Source organism: Dicentrarchus labrax, unplaced genomic scaffold (genome assembly GCF_905237075.1).
Source record: "Dicentrarchus labrax unplaced genomic scaffold, dlabrax2021, whole genome shotgun sequence".
NCBI classification, from domain to species: domain Eukaryota; kingdom Metazoa; phylum Chordata; class Actinopteri; family Moronidae; genus Dicentrarchus; species Dicentrarchus labrax.
In genome coordinates, this window is record NW_026136715.1 from 10,559,347 (window position 1) to 10,586,685 (window position 27,339).

At 40.3% G+C, this 27,339-nt stretch overlaps 1 protein-coding gene across 1 annotated transcript; it reads left to right on the forward strand.

The window, feature by feature from the left end:
• The first annotated feature begins 1,230 nt into the window (after window positions 1-1,230).
• LOC127377774 (fibulin-2) lies at window positions 1,231-25,618 on the forward strand. The gene is made up of 17 exons (XM_051425963.1): window positions 1,231-1,299; window positions 3,544-5,003; window positions 10,977-11,091; window positions 11,511-11,640; window positions 12,948-13,149; window positions 14,118-14,336; window positions 15,082-15,192; window positions 15,767-15,868; window positions 16,713-16,844; window positions 20,138-20,275; window positions 21,072-21,212; window positions 21,481-21,609; window positions 22,231-22,356; window positions 22,770-22,886; window positions 22,995-23,123; window positions 23,534-23,657; window positions 24,124-25,618. Exons 2-17 carry the CDS (start codon window positions 3,656-3,658, stop codon window positions 24,479-24,481), a joined length of 3,621 nt encoding a protein of 1,206 aa, XP_051281923.1. The 5' UTR covers window positions 1,231-1,299; window positions 3,544-3,655; the 3' UTR covers window positions 24,482-25,618.
• Window positions 25,619-27,339: the final 1,721 nt, after the last annotated feature.

A 27,339-nucleotide genomic window follows, 5' to 3' on the forward strand; every position in this document is an offset into this window, starting at 1 on the left:
GGGCTTCACAGAGAAATGACAACAGCCTCCCTGGGGATTATCCAACCTCAGGGCCACTTATCTCATGTCTTGAGGTTATTAATGATCATAAGAGTGGGTCAATTTCTAGTTGAACTTGTGCTCAGTGGTCCTGTGCCATACATGTGTCTCCATAGAAGTATAACACAGCTTGACTATGAAGAACAGGTCAGGCTGAGATAATGTTTAACACAAAAAATCAATAAAGCTGTCATTAATATGAAGTTATGCAAGTCACATTAGTGGATGAAGACATGCTTAGAGGATAACTGTTCTGTCATCAATCACTTAGAGAGTTGTTCTGTATAGGATGGATCTGCAGTTCTTTCTAGTTTTGATCCAAACTCACAAATATGCAAAATGGAGAGTAATTTTTAAGCGTTTTGTGAACATTTCATTCAATCAGGAAACACACTGAAGAGCATCTGGGGGGGGGTATTCATAATATGTGACTGATGCAGCTGTGCAAGCATTTGATTATAATAAACAGAGAAAACTAATAATGGGGCCACTGACTCATCTCTGTCATTGATTAGTCAAGGGAGACCCCTGAAACAAAGTGGCCAATGGCCCCTGTGCCCTTTGTGTGTACCTGATCAGTCTATTCATCCACTGTGGCAGCTTTTGTCTATATCTATTCTCACTAGTGACCCAGTGACACTGAAGATCAATCTAAGAGAGAACTGAGATACTGAAAATATAAAATTCACTATAGTCTGTTTTAGACAGACCCTTGTACCATGCAGTATATCCAATTTCACCAATTACAGCTGTAATACAATTAACCCATTCAAACTGCTCTGTTGACAAAGATCACAGACATCATGTGATGTCTGATGATGCTTAATGAGCTTAATTTATCAGTGTGGCTGTTGGCATCTCTAAGAGTAAACAGCATATCAGTCAACAATTTGCACCTAATTGGAAGCTGTGGAGAAGTAAATATACCGAGGTTAAGCAGTGATAATTGTGAACACAAATGTACAAATACAAACTATACATACTAGATGTTTCTATTCTTTTACGCAGCATTAACTTAACATCACAATCATTTTTCGTAAGTGTACTGATTTATTTCCATGTAAGTTGGATGATTATAACACAGAAAAGGGAACAGAAACCATTTGAAAAGGAGCTGGAAATAATGCAATGGATGTTTGTCCCGCCCTCCCCCCCAAAAAAGGGAACGAGGGCGCTCCCAGCCTACCGAGTGAGAGTCATAAACTTTACGCACAAGTTTCCTTTAGGAGCACACCAGCACTGCAAAGTCAGAGACGCAAGGTAAGCGACGTGATTTTTATGGATAAAAAAAATCTAATTTTTGAACTTTTGAATTCCACTTGACGGGTCCCACTGGACAACATGTGAGCATAGGGACACATATTTAGATTTAGATAAAAACTGTCATATTTGTATCTTGTATTATATTTATTTGAGAAGTGATTTATCGTAGCCTAAATCTACTGTTCCTAATTATATGACCGACCAGTTACATTTTTAAATTAAACGCTTTAATTGGCTATGTATGCCTTATCGCTTTATTTAATGCGTGCCGACTGTGAAGTTCAAATGTTTTAGTAATGTATTGTCTTGTTCAACACACCTGAGGAATAATGTAGTGGTTTGATCAACACACATGTTGCGGTGCACTTTCAAATAATCTTCGATAAGTAAGCGAATCTTTTTTAATTCATTGCCCGTCACTGAAATCTTTTGGGACTGACGTTTCAGCTTGTTCGCTTGTGGGTTTAGGAATTAGATGCGGGAAAACAATGTTTGCACGTGTGCATGTGCGCGCACCCGCGGGTCACATTGTGCGCAAAAGGATAAAGGTCAGTTTTTGGCTCCTGGGATGGCAAAGCATACAGTGTAGGACATTTACCTGAACCGATAGCTGAACAAACAACAGAGTATTTTTCATTCACAGAAAACAGCCGTAACGTATTTAAAGGTACAAACAGCTGAGTGTCATTAGTCCATAAGATTTAAGTGGCCTTCTTTTCTGTGTTAAAATTTCCCTTTCACTTCAATGTTGTATACAAACATATACAGTTTGGGTTTTGGTGCTTTTAAGAGTTGAGTTCAACACAACATAGCAGTTGGCAATGTGCCTTTTAAAGACTGCAAGATCTGGTAAAATGATTTTGAACCCGCAGCACACAAAGAAATCATTGATTCTCTAAATGGAGCTGCAGTGCACTTTGTGTTGCCTTGTGGCTTTGCCTGCTTTATTAAGAAGACAGAGCTACAGATGTTATGTTTATCCTGATGACCCCTATGATTTTGAGAGGCCTCTAGATTTTATTTTTTATTAACCTTAAATAAATGCACTGCATGTTTTGGTCAGCACATAGGCTGGAATTAGTTTTCCCAATATAATTGCACAGGCAGTCAGACAGATGAACTTGAAATAACCAGGTTCCCATGTGTCTTTTTGTTTTCTAAAAAGATTAAGAGTTATAAGTTGTACCTAAGTACTTGTAGATACTACAGTGTAAGTTGCAGCTACACACTTTGTGGGCTGTAGAAAAAGAAATTTTAACATCTATCCTTTGCTTTCTGTAGCTGCTCCTCTTTTGGTGGGAATCTATTCCAAGGACATGCAGCTTGGGAAAAATGTGATAACAAAATAGGCTGTGAAAGAGAATCAGTGAAATTGGTTAGAAACATTCCAGCAGGAAATGTCTAAATAAAAGTTTTTCATGCAGAATGATTTTGAGTTAATGTCTGATTTTAAACCAGAATTTTTAGAATGAAATGTCACATAAGTCTCTGCAATTGGCACAAATGCAAGCAGCGAGGAAAAACAGGAAAAGTTAAATAGAAAACACCTGGTTTTCAATATGCTCTCTGATTTGAAGTCACATCACTTACTCACAGGATCAAGCCTGTCAAATTCTGACTTTGTGCTTAGACTCTGTCTCTGCATATGGCACACAAAGTAAAGTTCCAGAAATCTCATCAAATCCATTCATTTCCATACTTTATATTACTTTATTAATTACAGTTTGTCATATTTTCTTGTATTAGTTTTTCTGCTAGTTTACATAAGATTACTTGTGTGTTATCCCATGCAACTGGAACAGTTTATGCTCTCATAATAGGCAGAAATTAGGAATGGACTGTACACTATTTGCACAACACAACCCGCCATATTCCATATTCCAGGGAAGTGGGGCAAACTATAACATTGTCATAGAAGGGAGATTTTGTTATTTCATCATTGTTTTTCAGCAACTGATCATTTTTATTGGACTATTATTGAACATATTTCCATCAGTATAATATAATAATAATATAAACCACAGCTTTCATCCCTTGTGGTGCCAGAAGAGTAGGCATGGAAAAAATGTACATTTGGCAGGTGGTCAAATTAAAGCAGACAGGTTATTAAATTGAAACATGTGTTTTTTTATAATAACTGTAAAAACAAAACAAAATAACAAGACACTGATTGTTATCAAGCTGAATGCCAGACAAAGTTTGTACTGTAAATATATCATTAAGCACTGTTTACTTTTTCAGGCTAAAAGACACAAAATTCTTTCTCATCTGGACTAAAATCTAGCCTGAAGAGACGCTTACCTTGAAGAACGGACTTGAAATATTCACATTTTTGAACACTTTTTAATGAAAAATGAACATTCAGGGGGCAACTTTGTTTTTATGTTGGATGATTCTGTGCATGGACACATGTCTAAGCCAGAAAGATTGCACAGGTGTGGACTGTTCTGTTCTGCAGAACTGCATTGAAACGGTTTTAGAGAAGGGTGCCTGTTGTCCCACCTGTGCACAAAGGGGCTGCACCTGTGAGGGTTACCAGTACTACGACTGCATCCAAGCAGGCTTCCAGAAAGGGAAAGTCCCAGAGGGGAAATCTTACTTTGTGGATTTCGGAAGCACTGAATGCTCCTGTCCCGTAGGAGGAGGAAAGATAATCTGTCATTTTATCCCGTGCCCTGAAATTCCCCCCAACTGCATTGATATTTTACAACCTGCAGATGGATGTCCTCAATGTGAGCGAATTGGCTGTACCCATGGCAACAAGAAATATGAGGCGGGACACTCCTTTCAGATTGACCAGTGCCAGGTTTGCCACTGTCCAAATCAAGGTGGTAAGTTAATGTGTTCACCTATCCCTGGTTGTGACCTTCGTAGTCCTAATAAGCCCATGTGGGTCACCACCACTGAGAACAACAGCCCTTTGAGAGACGTTGGCAGTCGTCATGACAGCCGACAAACGAGTCCCGTAGAGCCATTTTCCAAGTTGGCCCTGGGAAACACTCTACCACTGTATAAGCAGGACCCACCCAGTTTTGGCACAGATGATTATGACTATACACAAGCAGGGCCAACGTCTTCCACTATCCAAGATGTGGCCCAACCACTGGAATCTACTACAGTACCACCAGTTTACCCAGAATCAAGCTCCACGTTCTTCAGCTCCCATGATGACAGGGGACATGAACTGAGGGAGACACAAAAAAGCTCTAATCCAGAGAGGAGCAGAGAAGCTGAAGTCACACATAACATGGATCCAACCACTACAGGGGCCCAGAGCGAAACGTCAGTATCACTAACAACCACGCAGAGAGTGACCACAGAGAACCACATGCCACAACAGGAAATTGGTGAAAGGACCATCAGACATAACAGTGACAGAAACAGAGCCGTACAGGATACTTTGAAAGATACAGCATACACCTCCCGTGCAAACAATGACAGGCACTTTGGCCATCACAAACATAGCCATGGCAGTCGCATGGGGAGTCATGGCGGCTCCCGTTCTGACGACCGTAAGGAACAAGAAAAAGTGCCAGTGGAGCGCAGGCAGCCGCCAGGGAAAGAGGAGCAGGGCTCATATCCCACAATACAGTTCAGTCCCACCAGCAGAGCTCCAGTCCGAATGAGGGAGGATGGAGAGCAGCCTCAAAGACAACCCCAAACCCTCTACAACTACCAGGATGTGGAGGAAGACACAGAGGGTAAGTAAGCATACTTTTATGTTCAACAGTACTCTTCTTGTTGAATTGCAGTGATCGAAACCCGTTGAATTTAAAAGAAATCTGAAGCTTAAAATGTTTTGATTCATTCAAAGCCTACCTTGCAGCGTGATAACTTATAGCCTAGTAATGACAATGTTAGGTTGTTACTTTTTCAGAAGAATTTCTTCCTTTTCCCTCTCTAACATCCTGCCTTTTGAGGAGGAATTCATAATCACTCTATTCAAGCTGGCAGTGGTCCAGGAAAAACAATTGTCCATGGAAAGGCTGTTTTCCCCAGATAGCATTTATCCACCTTACTCAGACGTAAAAAAAAACTATACTTAGTATTTACTCATTTTCATGCATTCAAGTAGAGAGAATGCTCTATTTATTTCTCTGGAGGTTTTTAAAAAGCGAATAATACTAAGCCTGAAGCCATATTTACATTATTTGGCTTCTAATATATCTGATCAATCCTGTAAGAGCAGCTGAAATTGCAATTTCTTTGCCCTTCTTTGCTCTGTGAGAGTTAAGGGAATGTGCCTCCTGCCTGTATCCTTCATGTGATTATCATGTTCTCAAAACAGATCTGGCCCCTTCGGGGCATATAGGCCAATCCACTGCAGGCACTAGGACAGAAACCAGATGATGAAGTGATTACAAGGATGTCTAGAAGATGAGTTACACTGCACTGGAATATATGAGGAAAAACCATGTCTATTCCAAAATGCGTTATAGGTTAGGTTACATATCTTTATCTCACACAATGCCATACAATAATACAAATTTCTGTTTCTGTAGTTTTGTTGTGATTTTATGTAGTTCCACAAGTCTTAATAAACTTGCTGTCAAGGAAAACCTAATAAGATCATAATGGCCATGTACTTTATGGCTCTATGGCACAAGGTAGTTTCACTATATTGTACTATAAGACTTCCCTATAAAGTGACTGAACTAAATTATGAATGAGTGTATTAGCTCTGTCATCTCATCATTATAACCACTTCAGTAACTGAATTACTGAAGAAACTGGTTGAAGATTCTGAGAACTTTTTCTTATTGGTGGCGTTTTGTCCAGCAAAGGTGGAGGTGTGTAGTTAACCTACTTTACAGCAGAATGATGTTTGTTGAGACCTGTCAGGACTTTTCTTTCCTTTCAGCACCTGGCCTCCATAGGTATGTATAGTAAATGCTAAGTGCATATGTGTGGTATGTTTGTGCGAGTTAACTTGTTGGAGAATATAGTTTAGAAATTATTTTTGCTGTTTGCCATAACACATTTTGTTAGTCTAAGTAAAATGTGAAACGGTGTGTGAACGTCTGTGAGCCAATATAGAAATTCTTTTTTTTCTGAGAGAAAATTATATTTGCTTTGACAGACTTCCTCAAAAGTTTTCCACACTGTCCATAAGTGCATTAGGATAAAATCCAGCGATTCAGCTGTGAATTATAGCTTCATGGAAGAGAGTTTGAGTTGAAAGTCAAAGTAGGATGGATTTGTCTCCTGGGATAAGGAGCTTGAACAAAGTGGTATTGCCACTCACTTTGTAGTATGGACTGGAGGGTTCACTAGTGAAGGTCATTGGACTAAGGGAAGATTTCCAGAGTGGTGACATGTTAAAGTACAGGAAAAACCCAGCTGATAAGGGTCTTGACTAATGCCTGTTATCAATGCCATTAGCAAAGGATGCCAAAGTTATTTGGAGAGGAAAAGAGAAAGCATGAATAACAAGAACACAACCATTTTTCACTGAACATAAATGGGCTGCCTTTGCAGTGGAACACGGCCCAAGATAAATGTTTTTTTCTTTCAGTCAATAACTCCTGCTCATTTACCCTCTCTCTTTCAAACCAGACGCATGTGTGTGCTCAGAAGGGGGATGGGATTGTTTAGGCTTTCTGATGCTGGGCTGGACCTGGTATAGGATTTCTTGGGGGTTGTACCTGTGAGCAGCATAATACCCATGTGATGAATGAGACCACTGTTGTGGCTTGATTGCCAGACGCTACTCACTACTCCCTAATGAGCCGGTGCGATTACCCGTCTCCCGTGAGGCTGCTGGTTTCTCAACTTCCTACTTTATCAAGCACTAAACCTAAATGTTGAACTTAACTAGAAGAATGGTAGACATGGGTAGGTCAAGTGCAGCATAAAAATCATCTGAGGTGAGTGGAATAACTGATGAAGTGCTGGTTTTTTATCAACAGTACTGTCACAACATGCTTGCATATGGGAGTGGGCTGAGCAGATGTATAATTTTCCTTAGGATGAAAAGGAGGGTAAATTCCAGAGCTGGTCATGTGAGAGTTCATTCCCACTGTACCACTCCTGTGAAAATCCAGTCTGAAGAAGATAGCTCACTCTGGTCAATCTAGGGTGCCTTCCAGGTAATTTCCAGGAATTTTGGCATATCTCTCACCCACAACATGTCCTTACTGAAAAACCGCTTGATCCACATGTCACTCATGCTTATAAATAAAAAAAATAAACATCTGCCCCAGATGCAGGAAACCACTCATAAAAGTGATCCACTATATAAGTAGAGAGAGCTTGGCAATAAATTGTAACACAATAACAGATCTGCCTCTTGCACCCATCTGCATTTCTGTCATTAACATCCAGGCAGTGCAACTGTATACAGATGTTTTCAGACTTACAAGCCAAGCAGTCACTCATGTTCGTTCCTCCTAAGGTGAAATATAGTAAACCTTTCATATGAAATCTCACATTTTATATTTATGCTCCACTGATATAATCATTTCTAATGCAGAAAATAGTAAGTTCTAATGGGACTTGAAAACCAGCCAAACCAATTAGGTAATATTATTCCTCCGTGTTATTTTCGTCCATCACGTCCAAAATCAGGATTTGGACGGATTTCCTCTGGCAAGAAATGGCCACACTTCCTGTGTTCTGGTTTGTGAACGCACCTTGGAATATATAACGCATAATAAGGCAATGGGAAACAGGTTCAGATTACAAGACTGTGGAGAATATTTTGTCAGAGGCGTGCAGTGGAATATACTTAACCAATTTAATATGCAAAAAGAAACTCTAATTCTTTACAAAACACCACAGGTGTGTGCATGTGTGGGTGTGTCAAGGACATGTGTGGCATCTTTAGGAAACACAAGCTATACAGTAAGTTGCAATAATTCAGTGCACAATTAGTCATAGCAATTCGTATTTTAATGTTTCATTCAGGATATTTTACCACAAGGAGGTGTATGTGGATTGGAGGTTATGAAACCATCAAAGACTAAGTCAAGCCCTCGGGTTTGGATCAACTAACTTTAACCCCGATTAAGACTACAAAAAGATAGATCACATGATTGTTGGCTCGCAAACACAGGGAGATTAAGACATAAGTTATCAATAATTAAAACCTGAATGGGCTGTTTTGGAAATTAAGTCATGGTGACAGCAGGAGAGCCCTCCCTCTTATGTCACATCCAGCTGTTCTTGGACAGTGATTATGTGTTTGAGAAAACACGGTATCTCTGCAAGTACTCATGTGGAAGGTGAAAAGAACATTGTGTCACTCCTTCCCGAGACTCACACCGGCCTGCACACACACCTACATACACGCACAAACACGGACATGCTTTTAAGCTTTCGGCATGAATCATCTGACATGTTCAACCACATGAGTCCGTATGTCATGGACCCTTGGCATGTGCTGTTGTTCACATTGTTGGTCATCTCCAGTCCACCTGTATTGTAAATCACTGCCAAGTCCACAAAAGTAAAGACACCTGAGCCTTGATTAGCTGCAACGCACTGCCTTATGACACCTCCAGACATGTTGAGAGTTGCCCTTTTTAGTTGTTATTCTAGCTTCATATTTTCAGAGGGTGTGATGTCACTAGTTTTGGATTTGGACAAGAGCAAAGCATCTGGTGTTAATGCTAGTCTAATGGCCATATATAATGACAGGCCTGCAACAGATAGATGCTCCTCAGCCACCTTTCAAGTGAATGTTTTAGATCTCCATTGTGCAAGCACAATAAATCAACTTAGATAATTGTTGCACAGCTGAAAGGAATACGTTGCAATACATGCTTAATTAGAAGGTCTGTCAAAAAGACAGGAAGAGACCTGATTAGACTCACATATAGCTCGGCTAAAATAGTTTATTATTGTTTACATCCCCAGCAGCTATTTTGGTGAAATGCAGTCTCCCTTCAAAGTCATTTCATCCATTAAATCCTTTGTAAACATGGTCATGACCTGTATGTATTTTAACTCCATATACATGCCACATTCTGGATTGACACATTTGTGTAATGTTCATGACGGATGAACTGATTCCACCTGGAGAAAATGAATAGGAGGCAAAAGAAGGAGGATGAATAATTATGTTCTCTGTCTTTTAATATACATTCACTCTGGTTCAAAGGGACTTGTTTAACTGCACGGTTGGCACAGATACTGTAGTTACATATCAAAGAGTCATTGTGCCTTTCAAGGTTTAGATTTTCTCATTTCTAAACCTTTAAATTATGCACACTGCAGCAGTCACTTGTTCTATTCTGAGTAATTGCCTTGGTCCTATTATGTGTAGGTAAGTCAAGGAGAGGTATTTCAACAAAAATAAAGCAGATTTGGAAGTTAAAAAGCAAGAATGACCTTGGGCACACTGTGCTGAGCTTCATCTATCTAGAACTGCAGTAGGTTTTTGCTTGGTCTTTCCTCTGCATAACCTCCACCCTCATTTAACAGACCATATGCTATGAGAGACCAATTAAAGCTTTTAGAATTTGTTCATATAATTTTTTTTGTGTGTCTTGGTCCACCACTTTCGTTCAGACTCAAATATCTCAGAAAATATATTAATAGACCCTACTGACTTTGGTGATCCCCTGACTTTTTCTTTAGCGCCACCATGAGGTGCACATTTTTATTTTTTAACTCAAATGTCTTGATAAACATCAGATAAATTGTTATGACATTTGGTACACATATTCATGTTCCCCACAGAATGATTCATAATATTACATTATCAGGTCAAACTTTTTGTTTATGACCAAATACCTGCAAAACAGACACTAATCAGCCTCAGGTGTACTTTTAACTGAGCTGCTAGCAGGGCACAGTGTTCTCTCAGTGTATGAGCACTGGTGGCTTGGATTTTCTACATCACACTTTTCATTTAGCACAGAAAAACTTTCCACTTTGAGCTGATGAATGTGAAAACATCTTTCCAGTGTCAAACTCTGCCCATACATCATTCTGCACAGTGAAGCTCAAATATTCAGCTGTAGGAACAAGCAGAAAAACATATTTTTGAGTGGAGGCAGACTTTAAGTTAAAGTTGGAACATTCAATGCAAAACTCTTACGTTACACTGGGAGCACATATACTAAAACTCTCAATGGCAAACTAATTTTGTGTTTTGTGTATATCCAGATTGACAGTTATTTTGTTTTGTATAGTGTGACGGACAAGGCATGCATGTCATGAGTTGTGTCTTCTACACTAGTGCAGGAGCTACAAATCAAAGCTGGAATGCACTGCACTGTTTTTGAAGGAACATATATACATTTTCTCGTCTGTTCCCTGGCCGAGTTTGAGATGAAGTGCTAACGTGTTACTTTTTCACTTTGCTCCAGCCGTGATTAGCCAGGATGTAACTCTGAAGGTAATTTTATAGAGTCTTGTGTTTCATACTTCTCTCTGCCAATGAAAGTGAGAGCAGAGTCAAGGAGTCTGAAAAGAAAAACACAGATTGTACTTACTATTCTCAGCGTTAGTTACCAAAAACAACTTCTCAGACAAGAGTTCCATGAAGAAATTCAGTTCTACTTATATCGAGTAACCAGATTTTACACCATCTCTCTGATGGGATTCTATGATGGTAAATGTTAACCATCCTCTTCCAGCTGAATTCATGTTGTAACCATCATTTTATGTGATTCCTGGCTGCACTGAGTGGGATAAATCTGGAACGGGGTATTTGTGTTTCATTATAGTGTCTGCCAAGGAGCTGGTGAAGACCTGCTGTGAGACAGGGGAGAAATGGGCTTCGGCTAATGGTCACTGCAACAACATGGAGCCACCCACAAAAGATAGGCGCTCCATCTGCTGGTAAGGCCATTATTAAACGCCCATTCATGTCATTTAGCTCTGCACACTGTAAATCATCTTAAATAGTCTTCTGTGGAAAGGTTGTCTGTTTATCTACTTCATTCGACTTATCGAGGAGAATGTGAAGATGTGTAGATGAGTAAAGGGACATAATGACAAAGAAATGTTCATATTTTATTATTATTTGTTTTTTTGCAAGATTACGTTTAAGTTCACTTTTTGTTGCAAACACTGAATGATCCTCAGAGCTAAATTATCAAGATGTAGATTTCAAGTTCTCCATAGATTTATAGAAACTTGAAAACAAATTTCAGTCAGCTCTGTAGCAGCACTCGTGGGAGGAATAGCCAGCCCACTCAGTGTTGCAGTAGGGCCACAGTCCAAACACTTCCTCAGTTCTTTCTGCTTTTCTCTGCCAGGACTGCCCAACAACAGTGCTGCCTCGGTTCCCTGGGAGAAAGTCGGTGTTTGGCTGGAATGAATGTAGCTAGAGCGGGAGATACGTGTGAAGAGGATGCCAGCAATAAATGTGGGATCGATTCCTACAAGGCAAGAATTTGTGACCAGATACCACGGCAAAGGGCAAACACAGTTCACTGGGCTCACAGTCAAACTTAATGACATTGTAAATTTCAAATTAAGCCTGAAACAGGCTAAATTTGCAATTGATAAACGCATTAGTCACAGTAAATTGAAATCACGTGTTGATGGTTCTAGTCTGAAGCCAGTGAGAGTCTCCCTGCAGTGTTTGAGCAACTTTATGCTATATATCTCCTCTGAGCATTACCGCTGTTGTGCCAATTCCCTGCTATTAAATTACCTTATTTAATTTAGGTAAAATGATTTAGGCCTAACTACAAGTGAACATTCCCACAGTCCTAAAGCTTTGCAATCTTCAAGGCAGACCTCAGCAATTGGAAACGCCGGATGTCAATTGTTTGGCCTCTTTAAAATGGTGGAAACACGGGCTGATAATTGATGTGGTAAAACAGTAGCAGTGGTGGACATGAAGCCATTATGGCAGTTAATGAGGGGTCATGATGACGGTGTAACTCTATCGTTTTCGTCCAGATTCCCAAAGCCACTATAGTGCCATCTGACCTGTGTTTTGAAGGATACTTACTCACCTTCCCAGAGCCCCTTGAGCAGCATGGGGTCATTGTCAACTCTATGCTGCAGTGCAGCTGTTAAATATTGGCTTTCATCACCTTCCTGTTGGACCCCTGTAGATTTAGTAATATTATGCCATTTACTGCCACGGTACATCACGGTGGTCATTACTTCAGTTTTATGTTTCGCTATGGTCCCATGCACAGCCACAGGGAGACAGAGAGAGAGGCTGTGAGCAGGGGGAGAGTTGCCCCAAATTCGTGCTTGTAACTATCAAAGTTCAATTCAGCCTCTGTGAGGCCATTTAGACACAGTGGTACTTTGAGTAAAACAAACATCAGCATGCTGACATATTCACAATGACAATGCTAACATGCTGATGTTCAGCAAGTCATGTTTACTGTGTTCACCATGTTAGTTTAATGTGTTAACATATTAGAATTAGCTAATGAGCACTAATGGCAAAATGCAGCTCTTGCTGATGGGAATGTCATTAGATTTGCAGGTATTTGGTCAAAAAAGTCAGTAATATTCTGCCAAAACCATGATGTCAAGTGCAAAATTTTGTAGCAATAGATATATGTATTATACAGCAATACAGCTCTAGATACTTCAGCGTGGCTAAAAACAGACCTTGCATACTGTATGGGCCACTGAGTGTAGTCTTTTTCATAAAAGGGAGCTACTCTACCAAGCTACATAATCCATGATTACATGTGTTAAGACTGACTGCGTGTAACCTGCAGGAGTGCTGTGACTGCTGCTCTCTGGGGCTGCAGTTCCGCAGTGAGGGACATCGCTGTGAAGCCCACCAGTACCTGGGGTTTCACTGCAGACACGTCTTTCTAACCTGCTGCGAGGGGGAGGGGAGCAAGGCTGGGAATCAAGGCGACTGGCACTCTGTCAGAGAGAGGCCCGCTCTCAACTCCACTCCACCACCAGAAAAAGGTACTGTAAACAAATATTCACACACACAAATACTAAAATGTTAATGCATAGCATTCTCCATGCCAAGGGTTGTTGTTGTGTTGGGACATGTCATACACACCGGTGCCAGGGAAAAGTACTGATTTAAACCAAAGACAATCAATTTTCTTTATACTAGCTGTTCAAAGGAAGCATTGTAGTAAGATGCTTCAACCCTGATGAAAAATGACGCACCTCACTGGCCTTCCAGAACAAAGTATAATAGCCCACATCACGCCTGTACTGTATTTCTAAGAGATCTACTACCTGTCTGCCTGCCCGGCATTACATTCCATCTTTTTTTTTAGTAAACCACTGTGTTTTTTGGTAGTATACTTGCACTGATTTGGTTTGGCTTGTACAAGGTGAAACATTTCAAATTGGTGTTAAAACAGCGTGATCTGCCTTGTGGTCTGATCAGGTGCCTTTCATTAGGATGTCTTTTTTTATGGTTACTTAGTCAAGTTTTTATTCCAAAGTGATGACAAACATTTGGCCCATCCCATTTGGTATTAGACACGCTATTAGACATCCTTAGGTAACAAACGCAAAGCAAAAACAACGACATTAATCAAAACATTATACGTCTACATTGTTCTTTTTTGCAACTTGTATTGATGCATTATGTGCATCTTGTTATGTTGCATGTGTATTTTTAAGAGCCCATCTTAGGAAGGGCGTTGCTAACTTGCTTAGGATATGAATAATGTGGTATGTGGCAGTGGTTGATGCTGTGTATTTATCCCTGCAAAAATAAACATCACAATAAAAACAAACAAGAAAAGAAATCCTCCTTATCATTGTGGCCATTATGTCTTCCCTGTAATTATTATATTTAAAAGGTGTTTTCCTTTAGGCAAAGCAATATAACGCTCTTCATCTTTTTATGCAGTTTTATATCATTATACAGTTTTTTTGCCTGTGAGAACAACAGTCTCTGTGTGCTGTAGTATCTGACAGCCCGTACCCTAAAGAGGCCTTCTCCATTGGTGAGGAGCGGGATGGGGAAAATGCAGTAGAGGGACCTGTTGAGGTGGAGGACATGGATGAGTGCTTGATATATGAGGGCAACATCTGCCACCACAGATGTGTCAACACGCCAGGCTCTTTCCGATGTGAGTGCTTCCCTGGATACGTGCTGCAAGAGGATGCTTTCACTTGTGCACAAGGTAAAGTGAGATCAGCAATCTTTATATTGTCACACAGTGCTAGCAGACATTTCAGGTGATGTAATGGCAACTGGAAAGTGACTCTCTGTGCCATTTGCTCTTTGAAATATGATTTACAGCCCGCATTCCTGTCAGGAAGACCGCATTTGTTGTAATTTGTCTACACATTCACAGTGTATTATTTTCCTGCTCTGTTTGAGTTCCTTCCTGTCTGCAAGCCCTGATACTGCCTAATAATAGTTATTTTAATCACACACTAACATCCTTTTCCTGGACTGACAGCAGTGCTCAACTGATCACATCTCTGCTGTTGTCAAAAAGCTTTTCAGCTTTTCACTATTTGAAAATCACTTTTTGCACAAACTGAAGGTCTCTTTAGAAAAGTATTTTCAGGTAATGCTGTATGACATTTCTGCAGTATACCAGACTTTAATCAACAGTGGCTTTCACCAACACAAGCCTGTCTCAACAGGATACTAATGCCAGAGCTCTCAGCAAATTACAGTGAGGGATGGGGCACACTAATAAAACCAAATGTTCGTCTGCAGGCAATGTTTTTTCCTGTCTCACCTTCACTGCTATTACAACTTTCATCTGTAGCTACCAGCCTCATATTGTCGGATGAAAATGCAGGAATTGCACGAGGTTTAAGCCTCTAACTAAGACCGCAGTAGATGGAGAGGTGGAATTCTTGATTACAGTGTAATTCATTGCTCCTGTGATGAGATTCTTGATGTTTCTGCAGAGACGGTGGATGACGAGAACACGCTGAAGGAGGATGACAGAGCAGGAGTGGAGCCCACTTCACTGCTTCCGCCTCCCACTGAGATCCCTGTCCCACTCAACCCCTGTGAAGGTTAGAAATGTGCAGCTTAATAAGGGGAGAGGAAGCATGCAGGCCTGACAGCCCACAATGAGCACTTTCATTCATCCTTACGTATTAATCAGAGCCTGGAACACGCATCTTTATGTAGTCAAATCTGTTTAGATGAAAAGCCAGCACAGGCTGCTATAGATTGACATGTTGTTATTTCAAACTCACCCTTTCCATGAAATGTAATTGTGCTGCAAATGTCAAACACAAGTTGTGAGATGGTATCAAAGGTTAGTTTGTTTTCAGCATCAGCCACTCATTCTCATGAGTTCTCCATATTATAATCTGTGCAGGGTCACATTTTGTTTCTCTTGTTTGGTTTCCATGACACCAGGGTGGAGGTCTATCACACTGTGGGCCAAATATAGGAAACACAATATGACCAGGTCAGGGATCAACCTGGAAAAAGGAAATGAGCAAACGGCAATACAGTAAATAGTGTACTTGTCTCCCATCCAAGGCCACAAAGCTCTCCTCTGTTTCACCCTAAATTCTGTTGTGTGGAGCAGTAATACAATTAATTTTATTTGACCTCACTAAACAGTATCATTTTCAGGAAACAACCCATGTGAGCAACACTGCACCTCAGTGGGCAGAAGGCAACAATGCTCCTGTTTCCCAGGATTCTCCCTTATGGCCGATGAACACTCCTGTGAGGGTAAGGAACTAAAACTTAGTTATAATACTGAAAACAGTTTCTTACATCACACCAGGGGTAGCAAATGGAAATTCTGCGCAATTATAGAACTGAATAATGGCTTACAATTTAAGCCCTCATTTCTTTTTCTGCCAGAGGAGTTTTGTTCCAGAGAGTTTCTTGGCAAGACTGTCTGCCACTGATTTGTCTTTTTCTCTAATCAGCGCCTCTAGATTTGCAGAAGAGATAGCGCCCTAATCCCCGTCACTCTCAGCAACACATTGTGATGTAGACAGTATATATAAATGGTAGACGTTCTTTTCATCTTGTTCATCATCAGTCTCTAGGAGAAGGATCATCCCACATATCCATGCATTATCACGATATATCTCACCAACTGCACCCCAGATATACCCTTCATTTACACTCAGAATGGTTTTGGACTGTGTGTTTTATCATGAGGCTGATCAGCTACTGCTCTATGTGCCTAAGCTGTCTCCCTGGGGATATATCTTTAAGTTAAGATGTAACCACTGGTCTGTCTCCTGCTTGACAGCAGCAAACTGTGGCAGTGACACAGAGAGCGGCTCAGTATGGTGACAAATTTCTCATTGTGTGGATGTTATACCCAGTGGCCTTGCCCCTAATCTCTCTCCCAGAGGAGGGCCCCGACCTGTCTCTTTAATCTGCTTCTAACAGCTGACTGTTACACACAGACCACAGCTCAGTTGATGGTATTTTTGTATCTCCTTGTCTGCTTTTTGTCAACCTATTCATCCAGAGTCTTCTACTGTGCACTTTTCATTATTTACTCTCTTTCCTAACACAGACACAATTGTCTTTTATTCTTTTTCCAAACATCCAGACATAAATGAATGTTTGTCCACACGTGCCTGCCAATTGAATGAGCGCTGCGTGAATACCGCTGGGAGTTATGTCTGTCAGAGACTGATCACCTGTCCCCCAGGACACCAGATCAAGAACGACATTTGTGAAGGTACACTAAACCTTATCAGCATCAAAGCCTTAAACTTCCACCCACAGTGAGTAAGTTGTAAATACCAGCTGGAGAGCATTTGTATTACTGCAGGTTCACAATGTAAGGAAAGCACATTGTTCAGGCGAACAATTACTTTTACCACCCTTGAGAATAAGTATTGAAAATCGAGAATTAGACTTTTTTTAAATTCTTCACATCAAGAGGTCATGTAATTTCACATGAGAGCACACAGATAAGAAGGAGTAATAAGAAATATTAGCCCACAGAGCAAGGTTGTTATAGTCAACTAAAATCTACACTTTAATTTTATTGGTACTGGGATGTCTACAGGACTGTGAGTGAGTGTGTTTGTATTGTAATTCTTATTCTGAACTTATTCAGTTCTGTCCTTGACAAATACCCCCATATCATAATAAACTAAAACTAAACTGAAACTAATAAAAACAAACATAAAATGTTTTTAAACAATAAAAAACTAAACTGAAATGAGCAAACCGACTATGGAAACTAACTGAAACTAAACTGAATTAAAAATGAAATAAAAATAAAAAATAATGAAAAATAAAAAAGCTATAATAACTGTGCCACAGAGGTATTTCCATAGAATTTGCTTGCTTTTAACTGTCAGTATTAAGAGCTGCCTAGCTTGTCTTTCTGGGTGGCTTCCAACTTTGAGATGCAATAGTAAACCTCCCAATACGTCTCATTATTTCCATGCACCATAAATTGGGCCTGTGCAGCAGTCACATTCATAAAGCAGCAGTGTTCAGGAAGAAGGACCCCTAAGATGAGTTTTAGATGTGCTGTAAGGGCTGTTTGCCACTGCAGATGCGGTTTCTGTGGGCTTAGGCAAGGAGACACAGCTAATCTGCAGCTACTTGTGAACTTAAAGAATGTTCAATCAGGCAAAATGAGCAGCATTTAACAAGAAAGTATGTTTAACAGTAAGCCCCTAAACAGCTGCCAGTTCAAGTGCAGACTGAAAAAAACAGCTTTGTGCCATGCAACCTATTCCCTGTTCATGACTTACTAAGAGACTGAAATGAAGTGCTCCTTTTGCCTCCTCTCACATATGAAGCCAAGTCACCACAAAAGGAGGAACTGAATTGTGTCCCCCTCCCCTCTCTAAACAGCATGCCTCAGTTAATACATTGAAGTAATTATGCTTATTTTATCTTATTCACAATGTTCGCTGTCTTCCTAACCCAGTATGTTCAACAATCTTTGGTATTTTGCATCAGACTGACACATTGTGCCAAAAATGACATCCTTTCTTATGTCATAGCTCAATAAAACCAAAATGGCCAGATGTCTTACTTAGCTGTCCTTACAGGTCATCAAATTTAGACATTTTTCACAATCAGATACAATCCATATGATGCCTGTATATCCGTGGTTAAAATGTAATTATGAATTGCTAGTAGCTAACGTACTAATATTTTTTTTAAACTCAGTAACTCCTGGCAACATTACACTTCCTGTTCACATCATCCAAAGCATGGTGGGGGTATTAGGGTCAAAACAGATGAACCATAATTGTACTGTATAAGAAAACAATAACAACAACAAAACGTGAGGAGCGACAAAATCTGATGTACATTTCTATTGAAAGTTTTTTATGCTTTGACAGTACTTATGCAGAGAATGACCTGACCTACTGATGTTTAGAAGATATAATGTTCATTATCTTATCTATCTTTAGTTTGTTAGCGTGCAAACATTTGCTAATTAGTAAAGTACACAAAGTAGGGCTGAGGTTGAAGGGTTTTGGAGGTGTTTGGTCATAAATTATAGTATTGGACAAGTTAAACATTTGATTTGATGATTGTGCTAGATGAAAGGTCAGAGGATCCCCACGTTTATTACAATTCATCCAGAGAGGGCCATGAAAGTATGTACTCAATTTCATGGCAATCCGCCCAACAGTTGTAGAGCTATTTCATCCAAAACTACAAACATCGACCTCATGGAGGTGCTAGAGGAAAAGTTTGCCCATCGCCAAAGTCATTGTCTGGGAATCAGGAATCCCTGCAGTTTCATAGCAATCCATCCAATAGTAGAGATATGTTAATCTGGCTGAAGTGACCAAACAAAAGACTGACAATTTCCCTGCACAGAGCCATGCCATTAGACATGGCTAAAAATCCGAAACAACTTAAAATTTCTTAAGCTTTTTTGTTCATAAAAATTATACATGCATTGTATTATGATGGTATGGTATGATGGAAATAACAATATATAGCTTATCTTGTTAAAGTCACTATGCCTGTAAATAAAGAGAGTGAAAACAGGGGAAAGGTTCAAGAGGTTAAATTCTCACATAAAGCAACTGGACTCTTTGTAGGTTCCTTGTTGCCTTCGCTGGGAGGGAGGTCACTGACAATTTCTCCCACATTTATCCTCCCAGCTTTTCTCTCTTTGTCTACATCGGTGTCAGGCTCACTCAGCTCTTGCCGACTCTGCCAGGCTTGTGTCAGGAGCAAGATGCTCAATCACTATCTGCTGTTTAGAGACCTACCGTATATCAGCAGGGCTGCCTGCCAGAGCTGATTTAGGTCTCTATACGGCAATTACAGAGGTGAAATCCTGCAAGCCTGCTTGCACAAGGCACTCATGCATTATGCACACTTGTGCCCTCGTACACACACACACACACGCACACACACACACACACACACACACACACACACACACACACACACACACACACACACACGCACATTTTGTATTCTTTTGAGATTCTGATTTCCCTGCAGCTTTGGTTCGTACTATGACAACAGATGTGGAAGGTTGATTGACAGGAGGTAAATCCCTTAGTAGACAGGTGTTAGAAGCCTCTGGGGGAATATACTGCAATGCTCATTCACACACTGCACGGGAGGACTACTGCATGTGACTTCTGCTCATTTGACTCATTAGATGTATTCATCTTCTTGAAATTATAAACTGATATTTAGGCCATTCTGGTTGTAATGAGTGATTGGTATAGATAAGATTCTTAAGTTGTAATACAATTCTTTTTCTTTTTATTAACCTCTGGAGTACTGACAGGGAGAGCTTTATGATAGATGAACTGCAGTAAATGTGAGTACCTGTACAATCTGCCATTGAACCACAGTGCCATCCAGTGATAAAATGTGGCATTACATGCATACCATACCATGCTCTACTGTAGTGATTAAAACATAGTGGATTGTTAGACTGAAACTAATAATGTTTCATTTGTGCTTTATTTGCAATTAATCATTTCTTCAGTCCTCAGTAGCTAAGTTATTCATCTTCTTCCTCAGATATCAACGAGTGTGAGCAGCAGAGCCATAACTGTGGACCTGGCTTTGAGTGTGTGAATACAGTGGGCTCGTTCAGGTGCAACCCCAAACCTCAATGTCCTGTGGGCTTTAACCAGGAAGCACAGGGCAACTGTATGGGTAAGGGAAATCACTTTTTTACTAAGATGATGATTTAATTGCTAATGTCCTCTAAAGCAAGGTTGTACTGAGTTTTGGGCAAGGGATTTAGGGCAAAATGTATTGATGTTTTCATTCAATTATACATATTTTTCTGGTTTTAAGTGTGTTACTAGAGGACATAAATGGATAGTGGTTGTTTGGGGTAAAGAAAATAGTCATTCAGTATGAATATGTCTCATTGTGTAAGTGTTAAGCAAGCAAACAAGGGGCCTCAGTCTTATTTTACACAACAGTTAGTATTGTTTTTCTTTCCAGGGAAAGAACCAGGCCAAAGACAAAAGTCCCCCACTGGTGAATCATAGTCCGTGTAGACGCATGGTTGTATACTGTGAATCAGCACAGCAACAGTGACAGAGGGGTTAAATGCCACACACACAGGAGATCAGAGAGGTTGCTGTTAGGGGCTGCAGAGGGGTGGATAAAAGCCAATCCTCTGTCCTACTCCAGTACAAACTGATGCTGTGGAATTAGCCCCCAGGGGCAGGAACTGGGGCATGTCGAGGCAGCCAACGCCCCTGTTAAAGAAGTGTAAAAGAAATGCTCTGAGAAATGAGAAAATCGAGAAAATGTCAAACACACACATACAAGGAAGTTATTCAAGGGAATGTGACTGTGTGATGTGTGTTTGCTTTGATATCACAGTCAGTGTGGCTAAAGAGCTGCTCTCTGGTCTCTCATGCCCTGTCTTTGTACCTTTGGGTCTTCCCTCTTCTTCTGTCTTTCTTCATCTTCATCTCTCTCCCTTTTTCAACAGACATTGATGAGTGTGGCACTCTGGCCCAGCCTTGTAGCCTGGCATTTAACTGCATCAACACAGTGGGATCCTACATGTGCCAGAGGAAGATAATATGTAGCCGTGGCTATCATGCCAGCCCTGAGGGATCCAGATGTATTGGTATGATTTGTAGTTTTTACACTTGAAGAATGTGTAATCTGATGATTTGATATACAGACTTTGAGGACATTGTCAGCAGATGATGTGATACAGGCAAAAGAGGTTAAGCTATGAATAATGTAATTTTGTTGTGTCTTTCCAATTAGGTAAAGAAAATATTACATGTAAGAAGATGGTCAAAAAACTAATAAGATTCATTCATGAAGAAGTGGCAGCTGATGTCCTTGTCATTTTACTGATCTCTTTACCATTCATGTGTGTCTTGTAGATGTGGACGAGTGTCAGAGCAGTCTACATCGATGTGGAGAGGGCCAGCTGTGTCACAATCTTCCTGGATCCTATCGTTGTGAATGCCAGACAGGCTATCAGTATGACTCATTCAGGAGGATGTGTGTAGGTATGTTGGGCATCATACACATCATCATTTAGAAGAAGTACACATGTCAAAGTTTTAAGAGAAAATAAGTGGAGCTTCATATATTTTGCCTTTACCCTCCTGTCTCTCAGTTTCCTACTCATTCTGTTCCCTCCTTCCCTTCCTTTCTCCCTTCATCACTTTTGCACTACTGTACAGCCACCCCTCTTCTTTGTCTGCCCACTCTTCTTTGTCTGCTTTACTCTGCTGCTCCTGTTTATTATTCTGCGGTAGGAGAGCCACTGCTGCTGTTTCCCCAGCTCTGGCTTCTGCAGTAGCCACTGGGCCGATCACGTCTCCTGCTGCAGAGGACTGTGTTCTGCCTCTGCTGCTGCTGCTCCCTCTGTTTGTGATTCACTGTGTTGTGACTCTCATGATAATGGACTCTGTTCAACTGTTTAGACTATCAGCAGGCAGCTGGTCTCCTGACATCACACTCTTGTTGACATCCACACAATCACGCACAGGCATGCACACGTACGCGGTCGTGTAGGGCAGCAAACCCACTCATGCTTGGTTGCACATGTGCACTTGCACACGTGGGTGCAAACTGAATGCAATACACACTTACAGGGGTATGATGACACTGCTTCTTCCTCTCAGATGTAAATGAGTGCTGGCGCTACCCAGGCCGCCTGTGTGCCCAGACCTGTGAGAATACCCCAGGCTCCTATGAATGCTCGTGTACCTCTGGCTTCCGCTTATCCAGCGATGGCAAGAACTGTGAAGGTGTGTGTGCATTGATGTCGGCCTGCATGGGTGTGAGAAAGAGTGTGTGCATCCATGTGTACATGTTGGTGCATGTGGTTGTATGTTTTTGTGAATCTGCAGGTGAAAATATGCCTCTGTGTGTGTATGTATGTGTTTGTTGGTGTACCAGTGTGTGCATGAACAGAGAGCAGTTCAGCAGATTCTTAGACTGTGTTAATATTAAAGCTGGCCACTGTACAGCTTATTGCTGAAGAGGGACGGTAGTTAGTAGTGTTAGTGTATTTAGCTGTACATCATGCCATGCCTTCAAGCACAAACCAGTAAAAACATAATTGGCTTAATAACAACATCTTGTTTATATGTTAGGATAAATACATTTGAAATCCTTTGATGAATCGTGACAGTAATGAGCTCTAACCTCTAATCTCCAGATGTGAATGAGTGTTTGGCCAGCCCATGCAGTCAGGAGTGTGCCAACATCTATGGTTCCTACCAGTGTTACTGCAGACAGGGATACTACCTCAGGGAGGATGGGCACACCTGTGAAGGTGGGGCACACTCCATTACAAATCACAAATACCGTATTTATACCAAACGTATGTTCAGACACGTTTATGAATCAATTGCACATGATTTACTTCCTCCTTGTCGCCCAGACATTGACGAGTGTTCCCAGAGCATCGGCCATCTATGCACCTATAAGTGTGTGAACGTTCCTGGCAGTTACCAGTGCGCTTGTCCTGAATATGGATACACCATGTCTCCAAATGGACGCTCATGCAGAGGTGAATGTCCCTCTAAAACCAAACAAACAAAAAAAATGCATGCACCCACTGTACTGTAGCTGCTTCAATGCAGTGTGTCAAGTGAGTTCTACTCTGAAATAGATTTTAAAAATGTCTCTGCACCCATTTAACGCTATATAGAGTGTGTAGTAATTGTTCTGCTCAGATAAATATAATTGGTACTTTTACAGTTGCTCAGTAATTACACAGGCTATAAAACTTTATTGGACTTAAAATCTTGTCTCGCTAATTTGAATTTTTTACTTGAGCAGTTTTTCCCCACATGGACTTTTTTTTTGCGTGTTTCAGCAATGAGGCTTTACCTCGAAGTTCAATTGTCCTGTGACTAATACACATTTCCTCAGCTCCAGGCAGTAAACCAGCCCTTGTGCATTATCTGTGTGTTTTAGATATTGATGAGTGTATGACAGGGGCCCATAACTGCTCTCTAGCTGAAACCTGCTACAATATCCAAGGAGGCTACCGCTGCCTTTCTCTCAACTGTCCACCAAATTACCGCAAAGTGTCCGACACGTAAGTGATCCAATCAGTTTAAAACCTATATCGATGTTCAATATGATGCCTTCCAAAAGGTTGACATTCTGTTATGGTTTTGTGATTCACACAAGGTTGAATAATTCTGTGATCTCATTTTTTGAAGGTTTTCCTTTAAAAACAAGAAGAGAGATACATAAAAATGCATTTATTTATATATTTAAAATAAATCAGGACAAGTCATAAATCAGCTTTAGAAACATGCATGTTCTTTGTTTGGTTTATAACTCTTTTTGGAGATATATGCTTCTTTATTGTTTCAGTAAGTATTAATGTAGAGAGAATTAATGGGAATTATTATCGCTTACCTTCTCTGACCTTCCCCTAATAAGACAATAAACACACTTTATGTCTTATGTGAAAACTTTAAATTGCCCTGCTGTTGAAAAGAGGTACACAAATAAAGTAGCCTTTCCTTACCTTGCCTTCCTTGTGCCCCTTGTAGGCGGTGTGAGCGGATCAGCTGTCCTAACTACCTGGAGTGTCAAAACTCTCCTCTGAGAATCACCTACTACTACCTCAGCTTCCAATCCAACATCGTCATCCCTGCTCAGATCTTCCGCATTGGACCTTCCCCTGCCTACTCAGGAGACAACGTCATCGTCAGCATCACACAAGGAAATGAGGAAAACTACTTCAGCACCCGGAAGCTGAATGCCTATACAGGTGCTGTGTACTTGCATCGACAGGTTGAGGGTCCAAGGGATTTCTTAATAAATGTGGAGATGAAGCTTTGGAGACAGGGGACGTTTACCACTTTCCAGGCCAGGATCTACGTCTTCATCACAGCCAACCCACTCTAACTGTTAGAGATGTGCTGTGGCTACTACAGAACTTAATTCAGTTCCAGAGGACTCATATCACTATTTAACAATGTCATAAGGTATACCACTGTCTGTGTTCGATGATTGGTTTGAGTAGTTAATCTCGCTTATGTTGAAGTAAATATTAAAACGTTGCTGTAAGAGGAGTGGAATATTCAGAAAGAAACTGTCATTTTATGTTTTCAAAGCAATTGCCTGAAAACCCTGTAATGTCAAATTAATGTTTTCTTTAATTTCTCACTCAAATTGCGAATAGGCAGTACATGTTTATTTTCAAAAACCCATTCAAAGCTAAATCCAAAACTTTAGAGATGCAAAGACATTTATTACATCACGAGAATAAAACCATTTGCCATTGTCTTGATTGTCTTAAGCAGATGTGAGTAAACCAGAAAAATGATAACAGGCAACATTTAGCTTGTACCCAGCTCTTTTTGCCATACTGAAAGACTTTTATCCCAGTTTTCTGTTATCAGATGATGATGTATAATTTGATAACATGGTGGTAAAAGCCGAAGACATTTTTTTGTAAGAGTTCCCATTACAGTGCCTAAACAACTTTGTCTCTTTTCTTCGACCCTGTGCTGCTGTTTTTGTTTTGTCTTTGAAGTATTTTATATTATATAATTTTATATTACTCTATATGGTGTATTTTTTGTATCAGACACATTATGGATGGATGTATCATATTTTTCATGCTAGATTCATAAACTGCAAAGTATTTTAGTAAAATATTTTAAAAACACCAATGTGGTTTCGGGATTATTGGCTAATTTTATTTATTAGGAGGAATATTAATTTGTGTTTTTGTTTCAAAATAATTACATATATTTCACCTGACATACTTGTTATGCACCAATTCTTGTCACTGTATACAGTGAACATTATTCCTCAGTGAAGTTGTTAAAGTATATAATCCATTCTTGTCAGGGCATGTCACAGTAAATATCCATGCCTATTTACATACCTGTTCACACCTTGCTAGTGAGCTCAACATGAGTGTCATCCATCAACACATGCCTGTTTGACATGCACACACACATATATTTAATGATGGCTAATAAAAGCAATGATCATGTGTTGTTTGATTTCTGAAATAAAATTATTATAGTCTTATATTTATGTTTAAGGTCTCATAAACTCTAAGTTCAACCCCATCTACCATAGGTTGTAACATAGAAAGAGTTACACTCCCACCTACAGGATGAATGCAGTCCTACTCCCTAAACTTTTGGCTTTCTTCCAGACAACACTAGTGTCTTATACAACAGAACGATCTCAAAAAAACATAAGGGAATATGTACCAAATCCTCATTAATAGTGAGGATATTTTGAACCAGCTAAAGTATATAAAGGTTTTATAAACAAATTAGTAAAGATGATGTTCTTTTTAATAAGCTATAAGCTGATCTTCTGCCTCTGCTCAGAGTTCGGTGAACCTCCTGGACCCGCTGTAATCATCGGGAAGGGTGTGGGTGTCCCTGTGACAGCTGTATTAATGCATGTTGCACATCCAAACAGAGCTGCTCGCCAGTTTTCTGGTCTCTGAGATGAGTTATACTGTTGAAGGTCATTTCAACAAAAGAGACGTATTTCTGCAGTCATTTTAGTCGCTCACTCCTTGTTTGGTGAAAACAATAATATCTGGTTAGTCCCAGTAGAATGAAGTAAACATTCAGTACAACTTTCTCATTCTTTGGGTCTTAGACGTTCCTCCTGACATAACTCATAATAATAGCTATGTGTGTGTGACTGACTCAAGCTTTCACACACACCCAGTGACTGAGATGCCACTCTTGGTATGTACAATACATAATGAACCCTAGAGCTGTGATTGATGCCTCTTTCCCCTAATTAGCTTTATCTGCTCCTCAAGATTAGGTGGTGCTGTGTTTCAGGGACAGTGAATCACGCATGGCAGACAGGGGAAGATACACACATCTATTATTGGTTTAGAGACACTGACAGGAAGTTCTGAAATCTCCTGGACAAAGGAAGAGGGACTGTAAGAGGGTTATAGGACGGGATGGTTACAGAAGAGACAGATAGGGCCATTAAGCCACTGTTTATCATTAGGCCTGCTGTGTAGCGCCAGTGTTTGTTAAATATACCCTGATAGTATGTCCTATTGAACCAATCTTGAGGTGAATTACACATATGCCTTTAATGATATGATTCTGCAGAATTTTTGCATTAAATTCATTTATCTTTGGTTGCAGGCGATCTGAGGGACGATTTGGGAAAATTAGGGTTTAGGATAATGAATGGGCAATGTTCTCCCTGCAGTCAATAGTAAATGATGGCATGCCCTTGAGCAAACCACTCAACCCACATTGCACTCTGGGGGATGCTTTTTTGGGTGAAAATTATTGGGCCAAAACTGACTTAATGTGGGACATCAGCGCACTAAGAGTTAACTTCACCCAGTACCCATGGAACCACCCAAGACTATGGATTGTTTTCACCCAGTGTCAGTGTTATTTTTTTAAACTTTGAAAATTCTTCATCATTTTAGCTCTTTTTAAACTTTCATGTCAGTGTTTGTTACTGATTGTAAATAATATGTGTATCTTGAGCCGTTTTTATCTACAGAGGGAGTGGGTCCTCATTGGGTTGAACCACCGGGCCTTTCAGGTTTTTCACGAGTTTCGCAGCCACTGTAGTTTCTCCTACACGCTTGGTTGAGAGTGGTTTCAGTGGTTTCAGTTGGTTGCAATCTGCAGTCTCACTGCTAGATGCCACTAAATCCTACAAACTAGTCATTTAATATTAAAAATAACCCTAAGAGTGGGTCAAAACAAAATGTTGGTACTGGGTAAAGTTTGCCTGACTGTTTA

Bases quoted from the DNA above. Each gene is read 5' to 3' on its own strand.
- LOC127377774 (XM_051425963.1), top strand. From the start codon at position 3,656: ATGAACATTCAGGGGGCAACTTTGTTTTTATGTTGGATGATTCTGTGC. The intron at 22,887-22,994 runs GTGGGGCACACT...CTTGTCGCCCAG, and splicing joins GGATGGGCACACCTGTGAAG to ACATTGACGAGTGTTCCCAG. The intron at 23,658-24,123 runs GTAAGTGATCCA...TGCCCCTTGTAG, and splicing joins TACCGCAAAGTGTCCGACAC to GCGGTGTGAGCGGATCAGCT.